Raw genomic sequence first — 21946 nt, forward strand, 5'->3', positions numbered from 1 at the left:
CACACGGCTGGGGCCGCGGCGTCGACGTCCGTGTTCGCGGGCTGTTCGCATTGTACCCCCACCCCTCCCCCTGTCATGCCCACCAGACTTCACGGAAGTCCTCCGTATAGGCTGCGTGACTGAGGTTCCAGATTCGAGACCCGGAGCTACACACACTTTTTGTCCGCGAGCAAGTTTCGAGTACTGACGTTGGTCAATACGGGACATCTCTGGGCGAACTGCAGTGACGAACTGTTCTAGGAAATATGCCGAGTACTGTCATTGTTTCTCCGTGACGTTGCAAGATATTTTCCTGTCATGTGTAACTTTTGTCTTTTATAACTCTGTGTGTGTATAGTGCAGAGCGTATATACGAGGAAGTAATTACTGAAAAATGTGGTTACTTAAACCCTCTGTTGCGCAGTCTAGTAAATAGAGGTGTGTTGTCTGGAGAGTTTTTAGCATCGCGAAATACGACAAAATAAAAGCAATAAAATTACACATCAAATTAACCACTAAAGTTTGTCTCAATAAATTATCCAAATTACTTTAATAAAAACTCACTCCCTATTGACGTAGCTAACTCCGAATACGAAAAATTTTTGTCGTCCAGATGTATTTATTACACTGTTCACTCAAATGAAGTTTGTATGACAAGAAAGTAAATTCCAAACGGAATGTAAACTAGCTGACCTAATCACTGATTAACTGTGTAATGACGTTTTTCTGTATGTATAGTCTAACGGTGTGACCGTGGCCCTGCACTATTTTTCCATTTGCCTTGGTACAGTAAACATTTTCGCTTGAAAGTGGATCACAGCAAACAGCGCTGCATCAAAGCTAAATTAAAATAGTAACCTAAAAATGACATTTAAAAGCGTGTCTACCGCCACCTGCAATGCGGACACAAGCAACACAGAATTTCTTGCATGGGAATTATTCCGGGGCCGGCCGCAGTGGTCTAGCGGTTATAGGTGCTCAGTCCGGAACCGCGGGACAGCTACGGTCGCAGGTTCGAATCCTGCCTCGGGCATGGATGTGTGTGATGTTCTTAGGTTAGTTATGTTTAATTAGTTCTAAGTTCTAGGCGACTGATGACCTCAGAAGTTAAGTCGCATAGTGCTCAGAACCATTTGAACCAATTATTCCGGGGCCTAATGTTCCAACAAATGATTTCTCTAAAACAGTTTTATATCAAAGAATTACTTTATAATTTGACTTTCAAGATCATGAACAGTATAGGCTTTATAGAAAAGTGACTACGTTTAGAAACAACTCTAGCAAGTTGATTATTCAGAATTTTACTTTACAAAAAAAGATTTACCTACCCACAATGATCTGTTATTTCACAAAATGTATATTTGGGGACGAGAACTACCTTCACTAACTGTGAGCAACAGATGAGATATGTTTCAACTAAATATCGGTACGACGATTAATTTTACATCAGAATGCTAACTACGTGCAAGTATGCAAATATGCAAATTTACCTTACGTCAGTTCTTCGCTAAACTCGTTCAAAATGCATAATACTCTCATCATTGTCTCACTCAATCAGTTCCGGCAAATCCGGGTTCTATATTTAGCACCTGAATTCCAGATAAATAATTTCCAGGGCCATTCGGATCAACGTCTGCTGTCCAGCAGACCTCGACTAATAATAAAGCTCTCCCTGTGAGCGCCCACGCCAGAGACGGTGTAGCAACACAACCAAAGAACGCGGCTCAACGTGGCTTGCTCTCAGATGTGTGCGTACCGACACATGAAAGTAGGGAGTCAACAAACAGTTCTCTGACGTGCAACGTGACAGCCATATCTCACACGTGTTCCGTCCAGAAGACAAAAGGTAGGGAACCTGTCGTTCCCAAAACAAACACATTACTCGGCCGGTTTCCCCAGACGCTCGGTGTTGCGCTATCGTTCTTGGCAGTGTTCACCACGGCGAGCAGCAACAAAATTCTTTACATTCTGGAAGCTCATTCGCCGCAGGTGTACAGAGTTTGTGGTTGGCCAGGTACGGCACTGCATTGACCCCGGAGAAGCTTTCTCTCTCTCTCTCTCTCTCTCTCTCTCTCTCTCTCTCTCTCTCTGGCTCCTGGAGCCTTCCCACTGCCCTCGCCACACCCGGCCTGAGCCTGCTATCACCCCAGGATGCGACTCAACTTTCTCCGGCACTCCGCGGAAAACGCGGCGAAAGTGTCCGCCATTTTTCCTGCTAAAGGCACGCGCCGCCTCTTCCTGGAGGCGGGGCCGCGGGTCTGCCGTAACTGATCGGCCCCTCCTGCCATAACGACACGGCTTCTCCCTCGCGTCACGCCCACACTCAGCCAGAGGTCGTCGACCCCCCCGGCCTCCAGTGCTACCGCGGGCTGGTGTTTATGCATCGAGCTACACACTGAGGCGACAGCAGCCACGGGTTGTCCGCAGCTCGTGGTCTTGCGGTACTGTTCTCGCTTCCTACGCACAAGGTCTCGGGTTCGATTCCCGGCGGGGTCAGGGATTCTCTTACGGAATTCAAAAATGGCTATGAGCACTATGGGACTTAACATCTGCGGTCATCAGTCCCCTAGAACTTAGACCTACTTAAACCTAACTAACCTCAGGACATCACACACATCCATGCCTGAGGCAGGATTCGAACCTGCGACCGTAGTGGTCACGCGGTTCCAGACTGAAGCGCCTAGAACCGCACGGCCACACCGGCCGGCCTTACGGAATTGATAGCATTTCCAGCAAGGTACTTAAAGCTTGTTCCCCACAGATAAGTAGGATTCTCAGCCACGTATGTAATAGCTCTTTGGAGCAGGGTGTTTTCCCCGATAGACTGAAATATGACATTGTAAAACCATTGCATAGAAAGGGGGATACGTCGGATGTCAACAACTACCGCCCAATCTCTCTTCTGACAGCTCTATCAAAAATTTTTGAGAAAATAATGTATTCAAGAGTAGCCTTCCATATTTGTAAAAATAAAGTACTAACAAAATGTCAGTTTGGTTTTCAGAAAGGCTTTTCAACAGAAAATGCTATATACGCTTCCACTGATCAAATATTAAATGGTCTGAATAACCGGACATCACCCATTTGTATTTTTTTTGTTATCTCTCAAAGGCCTTTGATTTTGTAAATCATGGAATTCTTTTAGATAAGCTAAATCATTATGGTTTGAGTGGGGCAGTTTAATTCATACGTAACTGGAAGAATGCAGAAAGTTGAAATAAGTGGTTCATGTAATGTTAAAACAACAGCTGATTCCCCAAACTGGGGGGCTATCAAGTACAGGGTCCCACAGGGTTCGGTCTTAGGTCCTCTACTGTTCTTGATATACATTAATGACTTACCATTGCACATTGATGAAGATTCAAAGTTAGTTCTTTTTGCTAATGATACAAGTATAGTAATAACATCCAAAAACCAAGAACTAAGTGATGTAATTGTAAATGATGTTTTTCACAAAGTTATTAAGTGGTTCTCAGCAAACGGACTCTCTTTAAATTTTGATAAAACACAGTATATACAGTTCTGTACAGTAAATGGCACAACTCCAGTAACAAATATAGACTTTGAACAGAAGTCTGTACTAAGGTAGAATTTTCAAAATTTTTAGGTGTGTCCATTGACGAGAGGTTAAACTGGAAGCAACACATTGATGGTCTGCTGAAACGTCTGAGTTCAGCTACGTATGCTATTAGGGTTAATCCAAATTTTGGTGATAAGAATATCAGTAAATTAGCTTACTATGCCTACTTTCATTCACTGCTTTCGTATGGCATCATATTCTGGGGTAACTCATCGTCGAGAAGAAAAGTATTCATTGCTCAAAAACGTGGAAGCAGAATAATTGCTGGAGCCCACCCACGGTCATCCTGCAGACATCTATTTAAGGATCTAGGGATCCTCACAGTAACCTCACAGTATATATACTCACTTATGAAATTTGTTGTTAATAATCCAACCCAGTTCAAAAGTAATAGCAGTGTGCCTAGCTATAACACCAGGAGAAAGGATGATCTTCACTATGCAGCGTCAAATCTGACTTTGGCATAGAAAGGGGTAAATTATGCTCCCATAAAAGTCTTTGGTCACCTACCAAACAGCATCAAAAGGCTGACAGATAGCCAACTAACATTTAAAAATAAATTAAAAGAATTTCTAGATGACAATTCCTTCTACTCATTGGCTGAGTTTTTAGATATAAATTAAGGGAAAAAAACAACAACAACTTAAACATTAGTGTCATGCAATATTTTGTGTAATGTACTATCTTCCACAGACATCTTTTATTAACCTGACACTCTCCACATCATTACGAAGTGTCGTATTCATGATCTATGGAACAAGTACTAATCTAGTCTAATCCCTAATCTTATCGACGTGCGCGTGTACAGAGGGCGGTGCCGTCGTGTACACGAGGTGTAAAAATGCAGTGCATTGTTGGAGCTATCAATTGCACTCAGGCGATTCGTGTGAAGAAGCTTCCGACCTGAACACGGCTGCACGACGCAAATTATCAGATTTTGAGTGCGGAATACTAGTTGCAGCCAGACGCACTGCAGCATTCCACTTCGGAATTCAACATTCCGAGGTCCACAGCTGCAGAGTGTGCCGAGAACAGCACACGTCAGGCCTCACCTCTCACCGCGGACAACGCAGTGGCCGGCGGCCTTCGGTTGGCGACGGACAGCACCGGCGTTTCGTAGAGTTGTAAGTGCTAACAGACAAGCAACGCCGAGTGAAATAACCGCAGAAATCAGTGCGGGACGTAATGTATCCGTCAGAACTGTGGGGCGAAATACGGCGTTAATGGGCAGCAGACGTTGCGAGTGCCTTTGGTAACAGCAGGACACAGTCCGCAGCGCCTCTCTTCGGTTGGTGACCGTATCGGTTGGCCACACGAACCCCGATTTCAGTTGGAAAGAGCTGATGGTAGGGTTCGAGTGTGGTCCGGACCCCAGGAAGTCGTGCACCCAAGTTGTCAACAACGCGCTGTGCGAGCCGGTGGAGGCACCGTGATGGTGAGAGCTGTGTTTGCACGGAATGGACTGAGTCCCTGTTGTGGTCGCTTACTTGGAGACCATTTGCAGCCATTCGTGGACTTCGTGTTCTCAAATAACGATGGAATTCTTAGGGATGGCAATGCGCCATGTCATCGGGCCAAAATTGTCGACTAATCATAAAGTCCGTGGTAAGTGCCACAGCTGCTGTTTTGAGGAAATCGCAAAAAAATTCCAGAAAGCCTCCCTCTTTGATATCCTTATTTTTTTGTAGCCTAAACAAATGAAGACAATTGGTACCAAACATTTTTTAGAGTAAAGTTACTGTAAAACATTTAACAACAACAAAAAGAATTGTTGATGGAACAAAACAAGAACAGGGCCAGGTGCCAACCTCTCTAGCATAAAAACCGGACTACATCTACGTATCTGTAAATAAAGGGGTGTGGGAAGGATAATAATAATAATTTTACTATTATAAAAATCTAGAAACTACTGTTTACAGTTTTTCTATAATAACTCTATTATTATGAAAAGTCAGTTAGCCATAAATAAATACCTTTTACAAAGTTTAAAAAGTTACTTTTTGTATTAATTTACCACTATTTTACAAACAAAATATTACAATGTTACAGTCTATAAACAGCTGCTTTGTTTACTCAGTCATAATTTCGAAAACAGTTTGTTTTCTTGTTTGAGATAAGGTATCATCTTTTTTAAGTCCTTCTTCTCACTTTTCAATCTGGCTGTTAGTTCCAGCTGGGGGAGATCCAAACCTTTTATGGTTTCCATCTTCACACCTTTTTTGAATACATTCGTTTGCGTCCACGTTTCAACATCATTGTTTCTTTTTCTGTTTCTTTTTTTTTTTTTTTTAAACACTTTTCCTTGGTTGGTTTTGGAAACTCGGAGCCACACGGCCTTGGAAATTTCTAACTTTTTTGTGATGAGGTTTTCTTAAGCTACTTTGGAGAAGTCATAAAAATCATCATCGTTCGTCATAGTGGTTAGAAAATGAGTTTTTCTATTTGCATTACAAAAAACTCTCACAAAATCCAAAGGAATTCACATTTTTCTACCCTTTTTCGTTTTTCAATTAGAGCAAAGTCTCGGTCACAGGTTAAGTATGAGAGTCCAGAGACGACACGTTTGTGGCGAACTTCGTCAAAGAAATCATTGCAGACCAAATATATTCACAGGAACTACACCATTTGATTTTTATTTTGGCCGCAGACTACAGTATTAAATTTTTTCTGGGTAATTTTCTTTTTGATCCCCTTAACACACAGCTCGCTATTTCGTTGCCTGCCCTGTCACTCATGCCCTCGTGCCAAATAAACATAAGACCCCTATTATTATCTGCCATATGCAATCCCAAATTATAACGAGAAAGTTGATGTATATAATACATTTGGCAGTGTGACAATGTTGGCAAACAGAAAACCTGTTGTAAATCTATGGATACTGTGCATGTATCACTTGTAGGAGTGGTAGAATATACATGATAACTTTTCAGCGCGTCTCTGTTGAAATTCTAGTGAAGTACGATGTACAGCTCTATTTTTTGAGTCATTCAACATCTTACTTTTAAGCAGATCACATGTGTTACAGGTATCTTACCTTGGGTGGTGAAATCTCAGTTTGAGAAAGTGTTCTTTCAATACTTTTTTGTAGTACAAATATCTAATGTTTGTGTTTGGATAAAGCATAACAAAAGCCTCATACATTCTGTTGTAATTTAATTCTTGGCTTAAAAGTAGAAGGTAGCTTTTAGCCCTTGTGTAATGGCTTTCGTCCTTGGGGAAACTTTTGATGTGTTCGACAATGCGTTTTACATCAGCAGCTGTATATTTCCTTTTCTGTTTTTGTTTCCCCTACGTACAATCTACATCTACATGGATACTCTGCAAATCACATTCATGTGCCTGGAAGAGGGTTCAACGAACCACCTTCACAATTCTTTATTATTCCAATCTCGTATAGCCCGTGGAAAGAACGAACACCTATATCTTTCCGTACGAGCTCTCATTTCCATTATTTTATCGTGGTGATCGTTTCTCCCTATGTAGGTCGGTGTCGGTGCTGTAGGCAACATCACCACTCTTTCTTGCTTTCACCAAGGTTTCCACTCTTCGCCTGGCACTTTTGTGTATTTCCAGAAAGGGCCGGCCGGTGTGGCCGAGCGGTTCTAGGTGTTACAGTCCGGAACCGCGCGACCGCTACGGTCGCAGGTTCGAATCCTGCCTCGGGCATGGATGTGTGTGATGTCCTTAGGTTAGTTAGGTTTAAGTAGTTCTAAGTTCTAGGGGACTGATGACCTCAGAAGTTAAGTCCCATAGTGCTCAGAGCCATTTCGAAACAGAAAAGATTTTTTGGAAGCGTGAAAATGTCCGCCTTCGTCATCAGCAACTATATAAAGAGCACTAGCCTGTCTGCGACTCTCCTCGGGTTCTTCGTAAGAACCATGACTCGATCTTCTGACATCGGATACACTTACGCTTCCTATCAAATAACAGTTTTGCTTAACATTATCAGCTAGTTCATAGAACTGATTGATTATATTTAACTTGTTTTCCAATGCAATGTCTCTACATTGATAGCGGTACCGGCATGAAACGTACAACAAACAAACACGTGAATTAGAGGCATTAAATAATTTGCGACTGCCACGAATAACCTGTTTGTTACTCTGCAAAGTTGGTGGGTCAACTATAGTCCAGTAACAATGTGAAACATAACCTAACGTGGTCTGCATAATCTAAACATAGGTTAGCTTAAAACGCCACAGAAAAATTATAATCAAGCGAAGTTCTTCAAAAAAGCCTTAGTCCTAAGGCGTTAAAGTTATCATACACACTTACCTCATCAGGTGGAGGTTGTTCTTGAGATACAGTAAGTTTCTTATTGTTCTCATACGGTTTTCCCTCGGCTCGTAGCTTATTTATTTGGGAAACACTACCTTCACCCCTTTTCCGACGTTTTCCTGTTTCATCCATCAGATAAACCGTAATATTAAACACAGCAGACAGGACTAATCACTGCAACTTGAACACAATCTAACCTCAAACTAAAAACAACAGCACGGGCACACAGCCCGGATTTTGTTTCAGAACAGGTGGCACTTGGCACATGGCTCATTCTGGTGGCAATGTTGTAAACCACACACTGATTACTATAGCCCGGTTTTTACTGGCGAAGGTTAGGCACATAGCCCATATTTTGACAATAGAACGAATTTTTATATTTTTGGTACTTAGACCGGATTTTGTAATTAGTCGACAATAGTTCAGGACTGCAATGAAGAACATTCTGGACCGGTCGAGCGAATAATTTGACCAGCCAGATCGCCCGACACGAATCCCATCGAATATATACGGGACATACCCGAGAGGTTACTTCGTGCAAAAAATCCTGCACCGGCAACGCTTTCGCAGTTACGGGCGGCTACGGAGGCAGCCTGGCTCAGTATGTCTGCAGAGGACTTCCGGCGACCTGTCGAGTCCCCGCCACGCCCAGCTGCTGCCCTACGCCGGGCAAGAGGAGGTCCCACCCGATGTTGGGAGGCGTCCCACGACTTCTGCGTCACCTCAGTGCGCAACGCTAAGGAAGGCGACTCACACGACGCGTCGCTCATGACTCGCACGCTAGACACAACGGTTCCCCAAGATACCCGTAAACTGAGTTGTTGTTGTTCTTCTTCTTCTGCGCTTCATAGGTTGGATACTCTCGCCCATTGCGGCTTCGCAGTTGTCTTCAACGTGTCGTGAGCCGTCCTCGATCTGTTCTTCTCCTCGGCTGTAATCCAACGCTGCTCTGGGAAGTCTGATATTTTCCATTGTTTGTAACTGATCGCTCCAGTTCTGTCCACTATTCAACATTTCGTTTTGTAAGACGCTTATGCCGAAAGTTTTTTCGCAGAAATTCAGAAACTTGCCGCACAGCTCTTACAGTTTTACATAATACTATCCATGAACAGTTACACATTTTTCCACGCTTCAAATCGCTTCGAAAATGCCTCCGTTCAAACTTGTTTGAGGAAGTTACTCAGGGCACTGTTGCATACTGCGGTAGCCTCCTCATCGGATGAGAAATGCCGCCCACAGTTTTTTCCCTGTCTCTGGGAACAGCAAGGATTCACACAGCGTCCGGGTAGGTGGACAGGGCGGATGCGGCGACACGCGCACTTTTTCCATCTCCGAGAAGTCCTCTGTCGTGGCAGCCGTGTGCGCTGGGGCACCCGTTGTCCTGATGCAGGAGAAGGCGCCGCCGTCTCTTTGAGACCCCCGCGTGGCCGTGACTTTCACTCGCGCACCAGTCACCTCTGCGTCTGACGTCACACGGGTGAGTCACCCAATTTGATCAAGAAAGTGGCCACCATCTTGTTGCCGACTTGTTTCAGGGCCATTATGGGACACCCTCGTTTCGTCATATCTAACAATGTAAGTGTCTTTGGGCAGCCCTTTGTCGAATTTTTCAAGTCCATTCTCGTATGTTTTTGGGTTACTGTTAGGTAAAAAGGCATCCGATGGGCCCATCCCTAGGTTAGGCCTAAGTGATCGCGAACGATCGTCTGCACCGCAGTCGATCCAGTGTTTAGGACCCCTTCAGTGTTCCTCAGAAGTTAAGTCCCATAGTGCTCAGAGCCATTTGAACCTTCAGTGTTACAAAATATTAGCTGAGGATCATCTTCTATCACTTTCTTCACACTATCAGTGTTTCCTAAAGTCAGTCCCGTTGATGGGCGACCGAAAAATTTCAAGTGACTTCCGATCAATTGAACATTCACGGAACCAGTTCCCGATAGTGGACCTAGAAGCTGCAGACTCACCACGAAAAGGATCTAGAGAAGAGCGGCATTCTCCCGCATTCTTTGTGGTCATAATAAACGTGGCCCTGCTTGGCGTGTGTCAGCACTGTTGCGCCTTCTCTCACCGTTTGAAGTCCAGTGCTGGAGGAATCGCCACGTGCGTCTTCCAGCGCAGAAGGAAAAAAGCTTGTTCAAACCGGAATAATCTCATTGTTATCAGACTTCCAGTTTAAGAGATGCTGAAAACTTTAGCCACGGCCCTCTTACTGATTCTACATTTAATTCTTTTCTAATTCTTCATTTCGTATCCTACGCATGATCGTACAACCTTTCACACTCCTTAAAAATCTCCGTTCTGCCGATTGATTTTTTTTCCGCTGCGTGAGAATCGGCACCCATGCTTCTCCGCCATAAAACAATGTGTTTAATGAAATTACTTCATAACATTTCATTTCTGCTTCTTTCCCAACTTTATTTTTAAAAGTTGTTTGAGTGGTCCGACATATTCCTTGAAATTTACCAACTTCTTGCCCAAGGTCCTTGCCATCACAAAAACGTATCTGACAGCGAAGATACTTAAAATTCGATACTTGGTCTAAGATGTTGTCTTCTGGCACAGTGTTTCCTTGTAAAAGATATAATAACTGTTTTATTAACTGAAATTTTAAAATTGTAAGACTTGCATAGGACACAGGGACTCATGTAACTCTGTGTCAGTAACTTGAATCATTATTTACCCACCTGCAAATAAATGAGTGTTTGATAATTAATTTCGTGGATCTATCAGGAATTTCCATTATATATATAACCAAACAACGGAAAATCCAGGATGGAATGTAACAATATTATGAAATGCTGAGTCGCAGATAGGCACAAAAAAAAGACTCTCACAATTATAGCTTTCGACCGTTAAGACCTTCATCAACAATAGACACACACACGCACCCACACACACATACACACACACACACACACACACATATATACACACACTGGCGCAAACGCAACTCACACACACGACTGCAGTGTCAGTCAACTGAAACCACACTTTCTGCTGTGCCTATCTGCGATTCAGCATCTCCGCTGTAGGGTGAGTAGCAACTTTCCTTCTCATAATATTGTTGTGACCAGCGCATACATATAACAGTTATCTGCATAAGCTGTAAGTGTTCGTTGTACATTTTTGAGATGGTTTCCGCATCTTGGGAAATACCATTTTCGACTATGTTAGGATTATCTGAAATGGACCTCGGCCAGAAACTAGTCATCGAGAGAATAAAAAAGTAAAATTTTCAACTATGGACTGGTTTTCCGTTGCACATACTGCTAAAGCTGTCAAACTAGACTGTCGGTGAAGTGGCTGTGAAGTGGAAACGAGAATGGAGCGACCGCGGCTGAACCGAGACAACGCACACGTCACGTACTGGTAGACGGGGGTAGTCGAGCACTGCGGAGGTGGCTGAAAATATAAAGAAAACACGCCAAGTCCGCGGATGGAAACACTGGCGCCACCACAGCAAGTTATGCACAGCGGCGCCCAGCGACCGAGCAGCCACACGTTTCTGTACGACGCTCGAGGTGCTGCAAAGAGCGACGCAGTCGGTGCCGTGGAAACGAGAGATCTGGAGTACCCCGTGGCAGTCTGACAAAGGTACTGCCAGGAGATCGTCAGGAGTGGAGGGACTTGTACAGACGGCGGTAGTTCAGTGTACACGAGGTGTAAAAGGACCGTGCATCGGCGGAGCCGTCTTTTGTACTCGGGTGCTTCGTGTGAAAGGGTTGTGGGTTACGAAGGCAGACGACCGACGCGAGTGCCCCTGCCAACAGCACGGCATCGTCTGCAGCGCCTGTACGGCTCGTGACCACCTCCTGTGGACCTCAGGCGACTGGAAAACTGTGGGTGAACTTGCGGTGCAATCCCTCTTTCAGTTGGTAAGAGTTGACGGTCGGGTTCGAGTGTGGCGCAGACCCCACGGAGACGCGGACCCAAGTAATCGACCAGGCACTGACCGAGCTGGTGGTGGCTCTGTCAACTGTGTCCACACGGAATAGTCTGGGTCGTCTGGTCCATTGACTGGAAGCGGTTCTGCTCGGCTGCTCGGAGACCATTTTCAGCTACTCGTCGTTGTTTTGGAACAAGAATTCCGTGGAGTTTTCCAGGGATGGCACTGCACCTTGTCACCGGACCACAATTATTCGCGATTTCCTTGAACGTAATTCTAGGTAATTCGACCGAGTGATTTGGCCACCCAAATCGTCCAAAACGAATCCCGTCGAACATTTATAAAACATAATAGAGAGGTCAGTGCGTCGACAAAATCGTGCATCGGCAACACTTTCGCATTTATGGACGGCTATAGAGGCAATATGGCTCAGCGTTCCTTCAAGGGACTTCCAACGACTAGTTGAGCCCACACCTCGTCGAGTTGCTGCACCGCGCCGGTCCGACACGTTACTGGGAGGTGTCCCGTGACTTGTATCACGTGAGTGTACGCCAACGCTTTAGGGAGGTGCGAGCCAATCTAAAGCCTGCCACCTGCGCAGCTGCGGCGCGTTTAAACCAGACCACACGCGACAGGGTTAAATTCGGTGTAGACGGCGATTTTTTTTAAGAAACGCCTGACACCGCGCAACGCCTGTTCGGCCGCCGGCGTGAGCTGGTCAGGCGGTGGAGCGGCGGCCGTGTGGCCCGGGGGGCGGGGTTCGAACCCCCGCGCGGCCTCACCTGACCGCACCGCGACCGGCAGTGCACGTGGACCCCGCGCCTCCGTCCTCCCTACGCGCGCTTTCGCACACACGTCCCCTTAATTTCACAGCAAACGCAGCACCATATCCGCGCCTCTGGCAGAGTGCGGCGCGCCTACGGCAGAGTGCGAGCGACTGTGCCGCCACGGCGTCCATTAGCGGCAGGGCCGTTCCAGCTCATCCGGCATTCACACAAGGCGCCGCGCGACGCGACGCAACACGGGTGCTCTGAGCGCGACCCGGCGGCTGTCCCTGCCAGAGGCCTCGCTGCCCGCACACTCCACACCAGACACACAGGCAGCTCCCACGGCGACTTTATTCTGATACGGCAATCGGAGCTCCCCAAAACACACACATCCGACGCGGAACAAGGCCGGCGGCAATGCTTCTAAACACTGCGGCAGCTGCCTCTAGGTGACTTCTGCAGCCGAGAAGTGCGCGAAATGAGAGCAGGTCTCTACACGGGGCGGACTCTGCGGTGGTGGTGGTTAGTGTTTAACGTCCCGTCGACAACGAGGTCATTAGAGACGGAGCGCAAGCTCGGGTTAGGGAAGGATTGGGAAGGAAATCGGCCGTGCCCTTTCAAAGGAACCATCCCGGCATTTGCCTGAAACGATTTAGGGAAATCACGGAAAACCTAAATCAGGATGGCCGGAGACGGGATTGAACCGTCGTCCTCCCGAATGCGAGTCCAGTGTGCTAACCACTGCGCCACCTCGCTCGGTGCGGACTCTGCCTCTACTGGCTGTCGCGGCAGGCGGACCCGCTGTTACAAAAAAAAATTTCAAATGTGTGTGAAATCTTATGGGACTTAACTGCTAAGGTCATCAGTCCCTGAGCTTACACACTGCTTAACCTAAATTATCCTAAGGACAAGCACACCCAACCATGCCCGAGGGAGGACTCGAACCTCCGCCGGGACCAGCCGCACAGTCCATCAATGCAGCGCCTAAGACCGCTCGGCTAATCTCGCGTGGCCCAGCTGTTACAAAAGGAGGCGGGGAGCGCTGTGCTGACAGTAGACGAGCAGCGACTGCGCAGTACGTCGGTCAGGACAACTCAGTAACTCATCTACAAGCGACGTCTCAGCCCTTCCACAACTCTCAAAGTCGATTTGATTGTGAAGGAAGAACTACAGCTTAGCCGAGACCAGACAGAACTCCTGTACTGACGAACTGGGGCAATAGAGCCTTGCCGGAAGTGTCCTTCTAGAAAACCGCGTGTAATCAGGGGCAATGACTGTGCGTAGGGAGGTGAAAGGAGTGGAGTAAAGCTGCCGAGCATCCCCCCGTGAGTCAGACACTGGTGTACTTCTCTCCTGAGGGACCTTCGAGGTGGTGTGCAGAGCAACTGGATGAAAGGAAACGAGTGATTTCCAGCGACGAACCACGCCGTATGCCGTCAGACGAATGGGTTTCCGTTCGGTGAATGCCTGGAGAACGTTATATGCGAGCATGTTTACTGTCAGCAGTGCGGACCTGAACACATTTTAGAGCGCTGTGTACGTAAAGTGGAAGACAGCCTCGGAGACGATGATCGATTGCATCAGCATGGCGGTGCACCCTGTGTGGAGCATCGTCTGTGACTCAGTGGTCTGCGGACGGTGACATTCCTGGAATGCGCTGGCCTGCCCAGTGTCCGGACGTGGATCCAGTGGGGCGCCTCTGTGGTGAGCCGACCTGAGCCAACACCTCGTCTCGTCTCGGCTCTTGACGAAGAACTAGCTGCCCCCCTTTCCCTCCCCCCCCCCCCTCCCTCACACACACACACACACACACACACACACACACATTGAGTTCTCCATTGAAAGAGCCCCCTAAACTGACCGACATAAGGGCGAACTGTAGACACGCCCTATATTAGCGTCCGGAAACTTGTGGTCAGATAGTGTTGATTTACCAAAAAGTGTGTAATTTCCTAGTGTTCAAGCATCACGTAAACTGTCAGTTGCGTCTCAAATTTATGCCGCATGCGTTTGCTCTTACGTAAGAGCTCAGCTCAAAATACACTCGGCAAACACCCAGATTCGCACTTTGCGAAATTATTGGCGGACCGCTCCACTGTCAGGTCCATTCCTTCTTTTTCTGCGAGCGCAAATGACGCACGTAGAGTGTTTCACAGCGCAGGCAAATCACGTGCGTGAGTGTTTTATTGTCGCAGACTTGAAACCGCAACTGGCAGCGAGATTCGCGCAGATGAAAAAAGACCGCAAAAGGCTTTCAATTTGTATGGGCCCGCGATTATTTTCCGGTCGATCGGCGATTGCAGTGCCAGATGGCTGAGCGCCGCGTGTGAGAAACGTGGCAGCGGCTGGCAGAAAATAAGTAATAAAAAGGGCCGGTTCACACGTCACCGACCGCTGCCGACCGCTAATTACAGGGGGGGCGGGCCTGTTCATTCAGACGCTCCCCGGCTGTTGGACGCGCTTTTATATTTGTTTCGCAGGCCGGGCGGCGTCTGTAATTCCGAGCGTCGGCAGAGGTCTGAAGCGCGGATCAGTGCTCGTAAACAGAGCACGTGGTAGGCGAGCTCTGATCGCGACGTCATCGACGGGAGGACAATCGATTTCCCCCGCCCCTTCCCCGCAGACAGCATCACTCAGTCGTAGTTTATTTCGATGGCGCCCACCGACATAGGGAGGAACGAACATCATATTAAACTAAAAGAAATCACAGCTCACACGGAAAGATGTACTGTACGTGTTCGTTTTTCCCGCGCGCTGTTCGAGAGTGGAACGGTAGAGAAGTAGCTTCGAGGCGGATCAACGAACCCTCTGCCAAGCACATATGGTGAACTGCAGAGAGATTTTGTAGATGTAGCTGTAGATGCAGATGTTGAGAAGGACCGAGATGTACTCATACTAGCATTTACCGCCACATATTGATTACTTTATCACATCCTATTGCAATATATGAAAATGAATATCTGTTCATCTCCTGTGCGTTCCTATACATTCACCCGATCATGATCATACTTTATTGGGTTGTTATACGCCAGTCCGCGAATGTTTCTGTGGAGTTAAGAACCACCTACCACCCATAACGTAGAGATTTGACTCAGGAATCTCTGGAATAATCTCAATCAAATTTTGTATGTACTTTGTAATATTAGAGAACGACTAATATTAATGTCAAATGCACAGTTTTCAGGGTCACTCGGCTAATTAGTGACAGTCAGAACGGACTTTCACCCCTACAGTTACGGAGATGGTGGTGTGCACAGACAGTGTCCTAGCGCCATTGTATGGCACCTCTAGGAATTCCTATTAAATTGGGCACACACACTACGTGCTACCTGGAAAAATTTACCGTGATACTAACACACCACTAGCACCCCAGTGTCTGAGGGTTCGGAGTGAAAAAGTAGAAGCATAACTCAGCAGCGCCTGAAGCAATGGCAATCAAATCTGATCTACGCATGACTTAATTGTATTAAAATACTGTGGGAGTAAGGTACCTGTACAGCCGCTAGTGACAGAAGGCGTGATGTGTAGAAAGGTATGAGAGTGATCCGTCGGCATTTGTTTGCTACACGTCGTTGACTTACAGTACTTTAAAGGTACGGAGCGCGGTGTCTTATTTGGGTTGCTCAGTGCACGCCCAACCGTATCGTAAGAGTAAGCACTACAGCGAAGTAGTTATTTTGTCAGCGTTTGTCGGGCCGAATCTCACGCCACAGCCTCATTGCCACAGATACACTTACAGTCGCGTGCTGGAAAACATTGAAGGACCACGCAATCGCCAGCGAATTATATCAGAGTGCTATATATACACTACTGGCCATTAAAATTGCTACACCACGAAGATGACGTGCTACAGACGCCACATTTAACCGACAGGAAGAAGATGCTGTGATATGCAAATGATTAGCTTTTCAGAGCATTCACACAAGGTTGGCGCCGGTGGCGACACCTACGACGTGTTGACATGAGGAAAGTTTCCAACCGATTTCTCATACACAAACAGCAGTTGACCGGCGTTGCCTGGTGAAACGTTGTTGTGATGCCTCATGTAAGGAGGGGAAATGCGTACCATCACGTTTCCGACTTTGATAAAGTTCAGATTGTAGCCTGTCGCGATTGCGGTTTATCGTATCGCGTCATTACTGCTCGTGTTGGTCGAGATCCAATGACTGTTAGCAGAATATGGAATCGGTGGCTTCAGGAGGGTAATACGGAACACCGTGCTCGATCCCAACGGCCTCGTATCACTAGCAGTCGAGATGACAGGCATCTTATCCGCATGGCTGTACCGGATCGTGCAACCACGTCAACAGATGGGGACGTTTGCAAGACAACAACCATCTGCACGATCAGTTCGACGACGTTTCCAGAAGCATGGACTACCAGCTCGGAGACAGTGACTGCGGTTACCCTTGACGCTGCATCACAGACATGAGCGCCTGCAATGGTGTAAACGACGAACCTGGGTGCACGAATGGCAAAACGTCATTTTTTCGGATGAAGCATCGTGCTGGTCGCATCCGTGTTTGGCGACATAGCGGTGAACGCACATTGGAAGCGTGTATTCGTCATCGCCATACTGGCGTATAACCCGGCATGATGGTATTGGGTGCCATTGGTTACACGTCTTGGTCACCTCTTGTTCGCACCGACGGCACTTTGAACAGTGGACGTTACATTTCAGATTTGTTACGACCAGTGGCTCTACCCTTCATTCGATCCCTGCGAAACCCTACATTTCAGCAGGATAATGCACGACCGCATGTTGCAAGTCCTGTATGGGCCTTTCTGAATACAGAAAATGTTCGACTGCTGCTCTGGTCAGCACATTCTCCAGATCTCTCACCAACTGAAAACGTCTGGTCAATGGTGGCCGAGCAATTGGCTCGTCACAATACGCCAGTAACTACTCTTGATGAACTGTGGTATCGTGTTGAAGCTGCATGGGCAGCTGTAACTGTACACGCCATCCAAGTTCTGACTCAACGCGCAGGCGTATCAAGGCCGTTATTACGGCTAGAGGTGGTTTTTCTGGGCACTGATTTCTCAGGATCTATGCACTCAAATTGCGTGAAAATGTAATCACTTGTCAGTTCTAGTACAATACATTTGTCCAATGAATATCCGTTTATCATCTGCTTGTGCAATGAATACCCGTTTATCATCTGCATTTCTTCTTGGTGTAGCAATTTTAATGGCCAATAGGGTATATACGTGTGTGTGTGTGTGTGTGTGTGTGTGTGTGTGTGTGTGTGTGTGTGTGTCACATGTGACATATCCGTACACGGACGGAGCCCCGGGCGAAATGCTAGTATTATATAATTTCTACACGTATTTTTCCTTTTTTTGGTGGTAAGTCGTGTGTGTACCAAGTTTGACTACGTATACTCCTAGTGTTCTAGTCATGCTTTACATTGCAATTCGGACTGACACAGGCTCTGCGGTACCGTATTCATCCACCCACACCGGGCAGGCGACTTCAGGTAAATGCCCGCCCCGTACTGGAACACACGTAATCGGTGTACGGGTACTTGCAGGCTGCAGCCACGTACCAAACCGCGTGTGGCCGTGGACCGTGCTCGGACAGCCTAATGGCGAGGCGACGGCTCGCGCTAAGCGGGAAATCCGGGTTCGAGTCCCGGCGTGGCACCCATTTTCATCGTCGTCATTCAGTTATACAGCCGATGGTTGTCCGTATTCGTAGCTGCGAATACATTTCGTTTAATTGGACAGATTTCGGCACTTTCTGCCTCAGGAGCACATCCAGCAACTACATCAACCTGTACCGAGCCCAATTATTGCTTGCACGTGGGGCAGAGGTGGACCGATGCCTTATTGACTTGCGCAGTTTGCGAAGTTCTTCCTTCTGAATAAATCATCGAGTTTTTGTGATATTCTAATCGTTTGTTTGTCTGTACACGTACATCACGTCTGTCGATTTCCGTCTCTTTCGAATAATTCCTTCGTGGTGCATCGTTTCTTTGTCTTAGAGAGCGTGTGTTGGCAACGCTACCGTTCTCAGATAAGTATCTCAGTCACGTGAACTGAGAGACACCGTATGTTGGCTACAGAAAACCTGTTACGCGCGTCTGACATCTAACTCTACAGGTTTATTGCTCTTGCGTCCGTAACTAAGGATATGCAGCAGATTTTGTGAGTTACGAATATCTCAGGAAGTTATGATCGTTCATGTACGTTGTTTTCGGGTAAGCTAACTCGTAACCAGTATACAGTAGAAGTAACGGTAAGGGAAACAAACATCTGCTGACTCAGTCGTCAGTTAATGTTAAGGCTTTGGCTGGACAGTAAAGTTTAAAACTTTCACAGACGTTGCCCGCATCTCGTGGTCGTGCGGTAGCGTTCTCGCTTCCCACGCCCGGGTTCCCGGGTTCGATTCCCGGCGGGGTCAGGGATTTTCTCTGCCTCGTGATGGCTGGGTGTTGTGTGCTGTCCTTAGGTTAGTTAGGTTTAAGTAGTTCTAAGTTCTAGGGGACTTATGACCACAGCAGTTGAGTCCCATAGTGCTCAGAGCCATTTGAACCATTTTTTCACAGACGTTGATTTTTGGGCTTGGTGACGGAAAATGTACGAGGCAACAGACGTGAAGTTTTGTGTGTGTGCGTAGGGGGGCGGGGGGGGGGGGGGGCAGACGTGCAAAACAACGGTTCAAAGCTACAAAGGTATACTACGTCGTTCATGTTTCAGCGCACATTTCATTTTTGAGTGTTTCACGCAGACGCTGAGCAAAAAACCAGACTAATGCGATAAGGACTCGCGCAATGGGGCTGGGCATAAGCTGAAGTACACTGAAGCGCCAAAGAAACTCGTATAGACATGCCTATTCAAATACAGAGGTATGGAAACATGCACAATACGACGCTGCGGATGGCAACGCCCATGTAAGACAACAACTGTCTGGCGCACTTGTTACATCGGTTACTGCTGCTACAACGGCAGGTGATCAAAATTTAAGTGAGTTTGAAAGTGGTGCTGTAATCGGCGCACGAGAGATCGGACACAGCCGACCGGTGTGGCCGTGCTGTTCTAAGCGCTTCAGTCTGGAACCGCGTGACCGCTACGGTCTCAGGTTCGAATCCTGCCTCGGGCATGGATGTGTGTGGTGTCCTTAGGTTAGTTAGGTTTCAGTAGTTCTAAGTTCTAGGGGACTGATGACCACGGATGTTAAGTCCCATAGCGCTCAGAGACATTGGAACCATTTTTTTGATCGGACACAGCATCTCCGACGTAGCGATGAAGTGGGGATTTTCCCGCACGATCATTTCACGAATGTACCGCGAAGATCACGAATCCGGTAAAACATCAAATCTTCCACATAGTTGCGGCAGGAAATAGATCCTACAACAACGGGACCAACGACGACTGAAGAGAATGGTTCAGCGTGATAGAAGTGCGGCCCTTCCGCAAATGGCTACAGATTTCAGTGCTGGGCCATCAGGAAGTGTCAGCGTGCGAACCATTCAACGAAACATCGATATGGGCTTTCGGAGCCGAAGGCCCACTCTTGTATCCTTGATGACTGCGCTACACAAAGCCTTACGCCTCGTCTGGGCCCGTCAAAACCGACACTGGACTGTTGATGACTGGTCGGTCGAATCTGTCATCAATTTATATGGAGTGGATTGATGTGTACGGGTATGGAGACAGCCTCATGAATCCACGGACCCTGCATGTCAGCAGGGGACTGTTCAAGCTGGCGGAGGATCCGTAATGCTGTGGGGCGTGTGCAGTTGGAATAGTGTGGGACCCATGATGACTCTAGATACTAGTGTGACAGGTGAGACGTGCATAAGCATCCTGCATCCATTCGTGTCCATTCTGCATTCCGACGGTCCCGGGCAATTCCAGCAGGACAATACGACACAGCACACATCCAGAATTGCTGCAGAGTGACTCCAGGAACAGTCTTCTGAGTTTAAACACTTCAACTCGCCACCAAACCCCCCAGACACGAACATTATTGACCATATCTGGGATGCCTTGCAACGAGATGTCCCAGCCCCTCACTGCTCGTACTCTTACGGATTTGTGGACAGCCTTGCAGAATTCATGGTGTCAGTTCCCTGCAGCACCACTTTAGACATTATTTGAGTCCATGCTACGTCGTGTTGCGGCACTCCTGCGTGCTCGCGCGGGCGCTACACGATATTAGGCAGGTGTACCAGTTTCTTTGGCTCTTCAGTGTATTTACTCGTTAGTAGGCAGTGCCTCTGCAGGCTTTGGTGAGTGAGTTGGCGAGTTTCAAAATATGCGACATCCTTAGCATTTGACACGAATTTCACTCTGCTGCCTCTAGCAGGTAGTGAGAGTAAGGCGTCTTAACAGTCGCACGGACGGTCTGACGGATCGACGGACGAACGGGAGAAAGAAAGAAAGAGAGAGCGAGGGAGAGTCGTGCATGTTTGATATGTATGTATTTCTTACGTAGTGTTATGTCAGAATTATGTAGGTCAGTTGATGACGGTCACTTGAACGAAACGTACATCTACATACGTATTGCCGGCCGGAGTGGCCAAGCGGTTCTAGGCGCTTCAGTCTGGAACCGCGCGACCGATACGGTCTCAGGTTCGAATCCTACCTCGGGCATGGATGTGTGTGATGTCCTTAGGTTAGTTAAAGTAGTTCTAGGTCCTAGGGGACTGGTGAGTTCAGATGTTAAGTCCCATAGTGCTCAGAGCCATTTGAAACTTTTTTTTTTTCTTTTTGCGTACGTATTCCGCACCCACGGCGGATTGCAGCTTGTATCACTGCTGGTCATTTCGTCGCCAGTTACACTGGCACGCAGGGCGAGGGAAGTACGACTGTCCAGGCGGTCCTTGCGCGAACTGTACGTTGGTGGCAGTGGAGTCGTTCTGCAGTCAGCCACGAATTCCTGTCCTCTACGTATTCAAATATTGAACTGTCTGAAGTCTTATGGGACTTAACTGCTAAGGTCATCAGTCCCCAAGCTTACACACTACTTAACCTAAATTATCCTAACGACAAACACACACACCCATGCCCGAGGGAGGACTTGAACCTCCGCCGGGACCAGCCGCACAGTCCATGACTGTAGCGCCCTAGACCGCTCGGCTAATCCCGTGCGGCTCTACGTATTCTCAGCGGTGTTTGGTGAAAAGCGCGTCGCCTTCCCTCCTGGGATTCCCAGTGTTTCCACAATACTCACGTGTCGGTTGAAACTACAAGTGACAAAGCCAGCGGCGCGACTCTGAATTGCTTCTACGTCTTCCTCCAAGGACTTGCTGGCGATCACAAATATTCGAGCAATAGATGACCTCCACTTTCCTAAACTTTCCCAGTGAACCGAAGTCTGCCACTGACCTTCCCTGCTAGCGTCCTTAAATGCTCGTCCTCTGAACAAGAGATCACGTATACTCCTGCAGTAATTCGACAACGATACGGCGACACCGACAGTCAGCCGCAGCTGCCGCCCACCCTGCC

At 47.4% G+C, this 21946-nt stretch overlaps 1 protein-coding gene across 1 annotated transcript in view; it reads left to right on the top strand.

The window, feature by feature from the left end:
• The first annotated feature begins 2130 nt into the window (after positions 1-2130).
• The window catches only part of LOC124551186 (UDP-glucuronosyltransferase 2C1-like), a 123008-nt gene continuing 103192 nt past the window's right edge, over positions 2131-21946 (top strand). Inside the window, exon 1 of the mRNA XM_047126174.1 lies at positions 2131-2235. Within this exon, the coding sequence (XP_046982130.1) occupies positions 2131-2235 (105 nt within the window). The remainder of the gene's footprint in view (positions 2236-21946) is intronic.

This window comes from Schistocerca americana, chromosome 9 (genome assembly GCF_021461395.2).
Source record: "Schistocerca americana isolate TAMUIC-IGC-003095 chromosome 9, iqSchAmer2.1, whole genome shotgun sequence".
Lineage (NCBI taxonomy): Eukaryota > Metazoa > Arthropoda > Insecta > Orthoptera > Acrididae > Schistocerca > Schistocerca americana.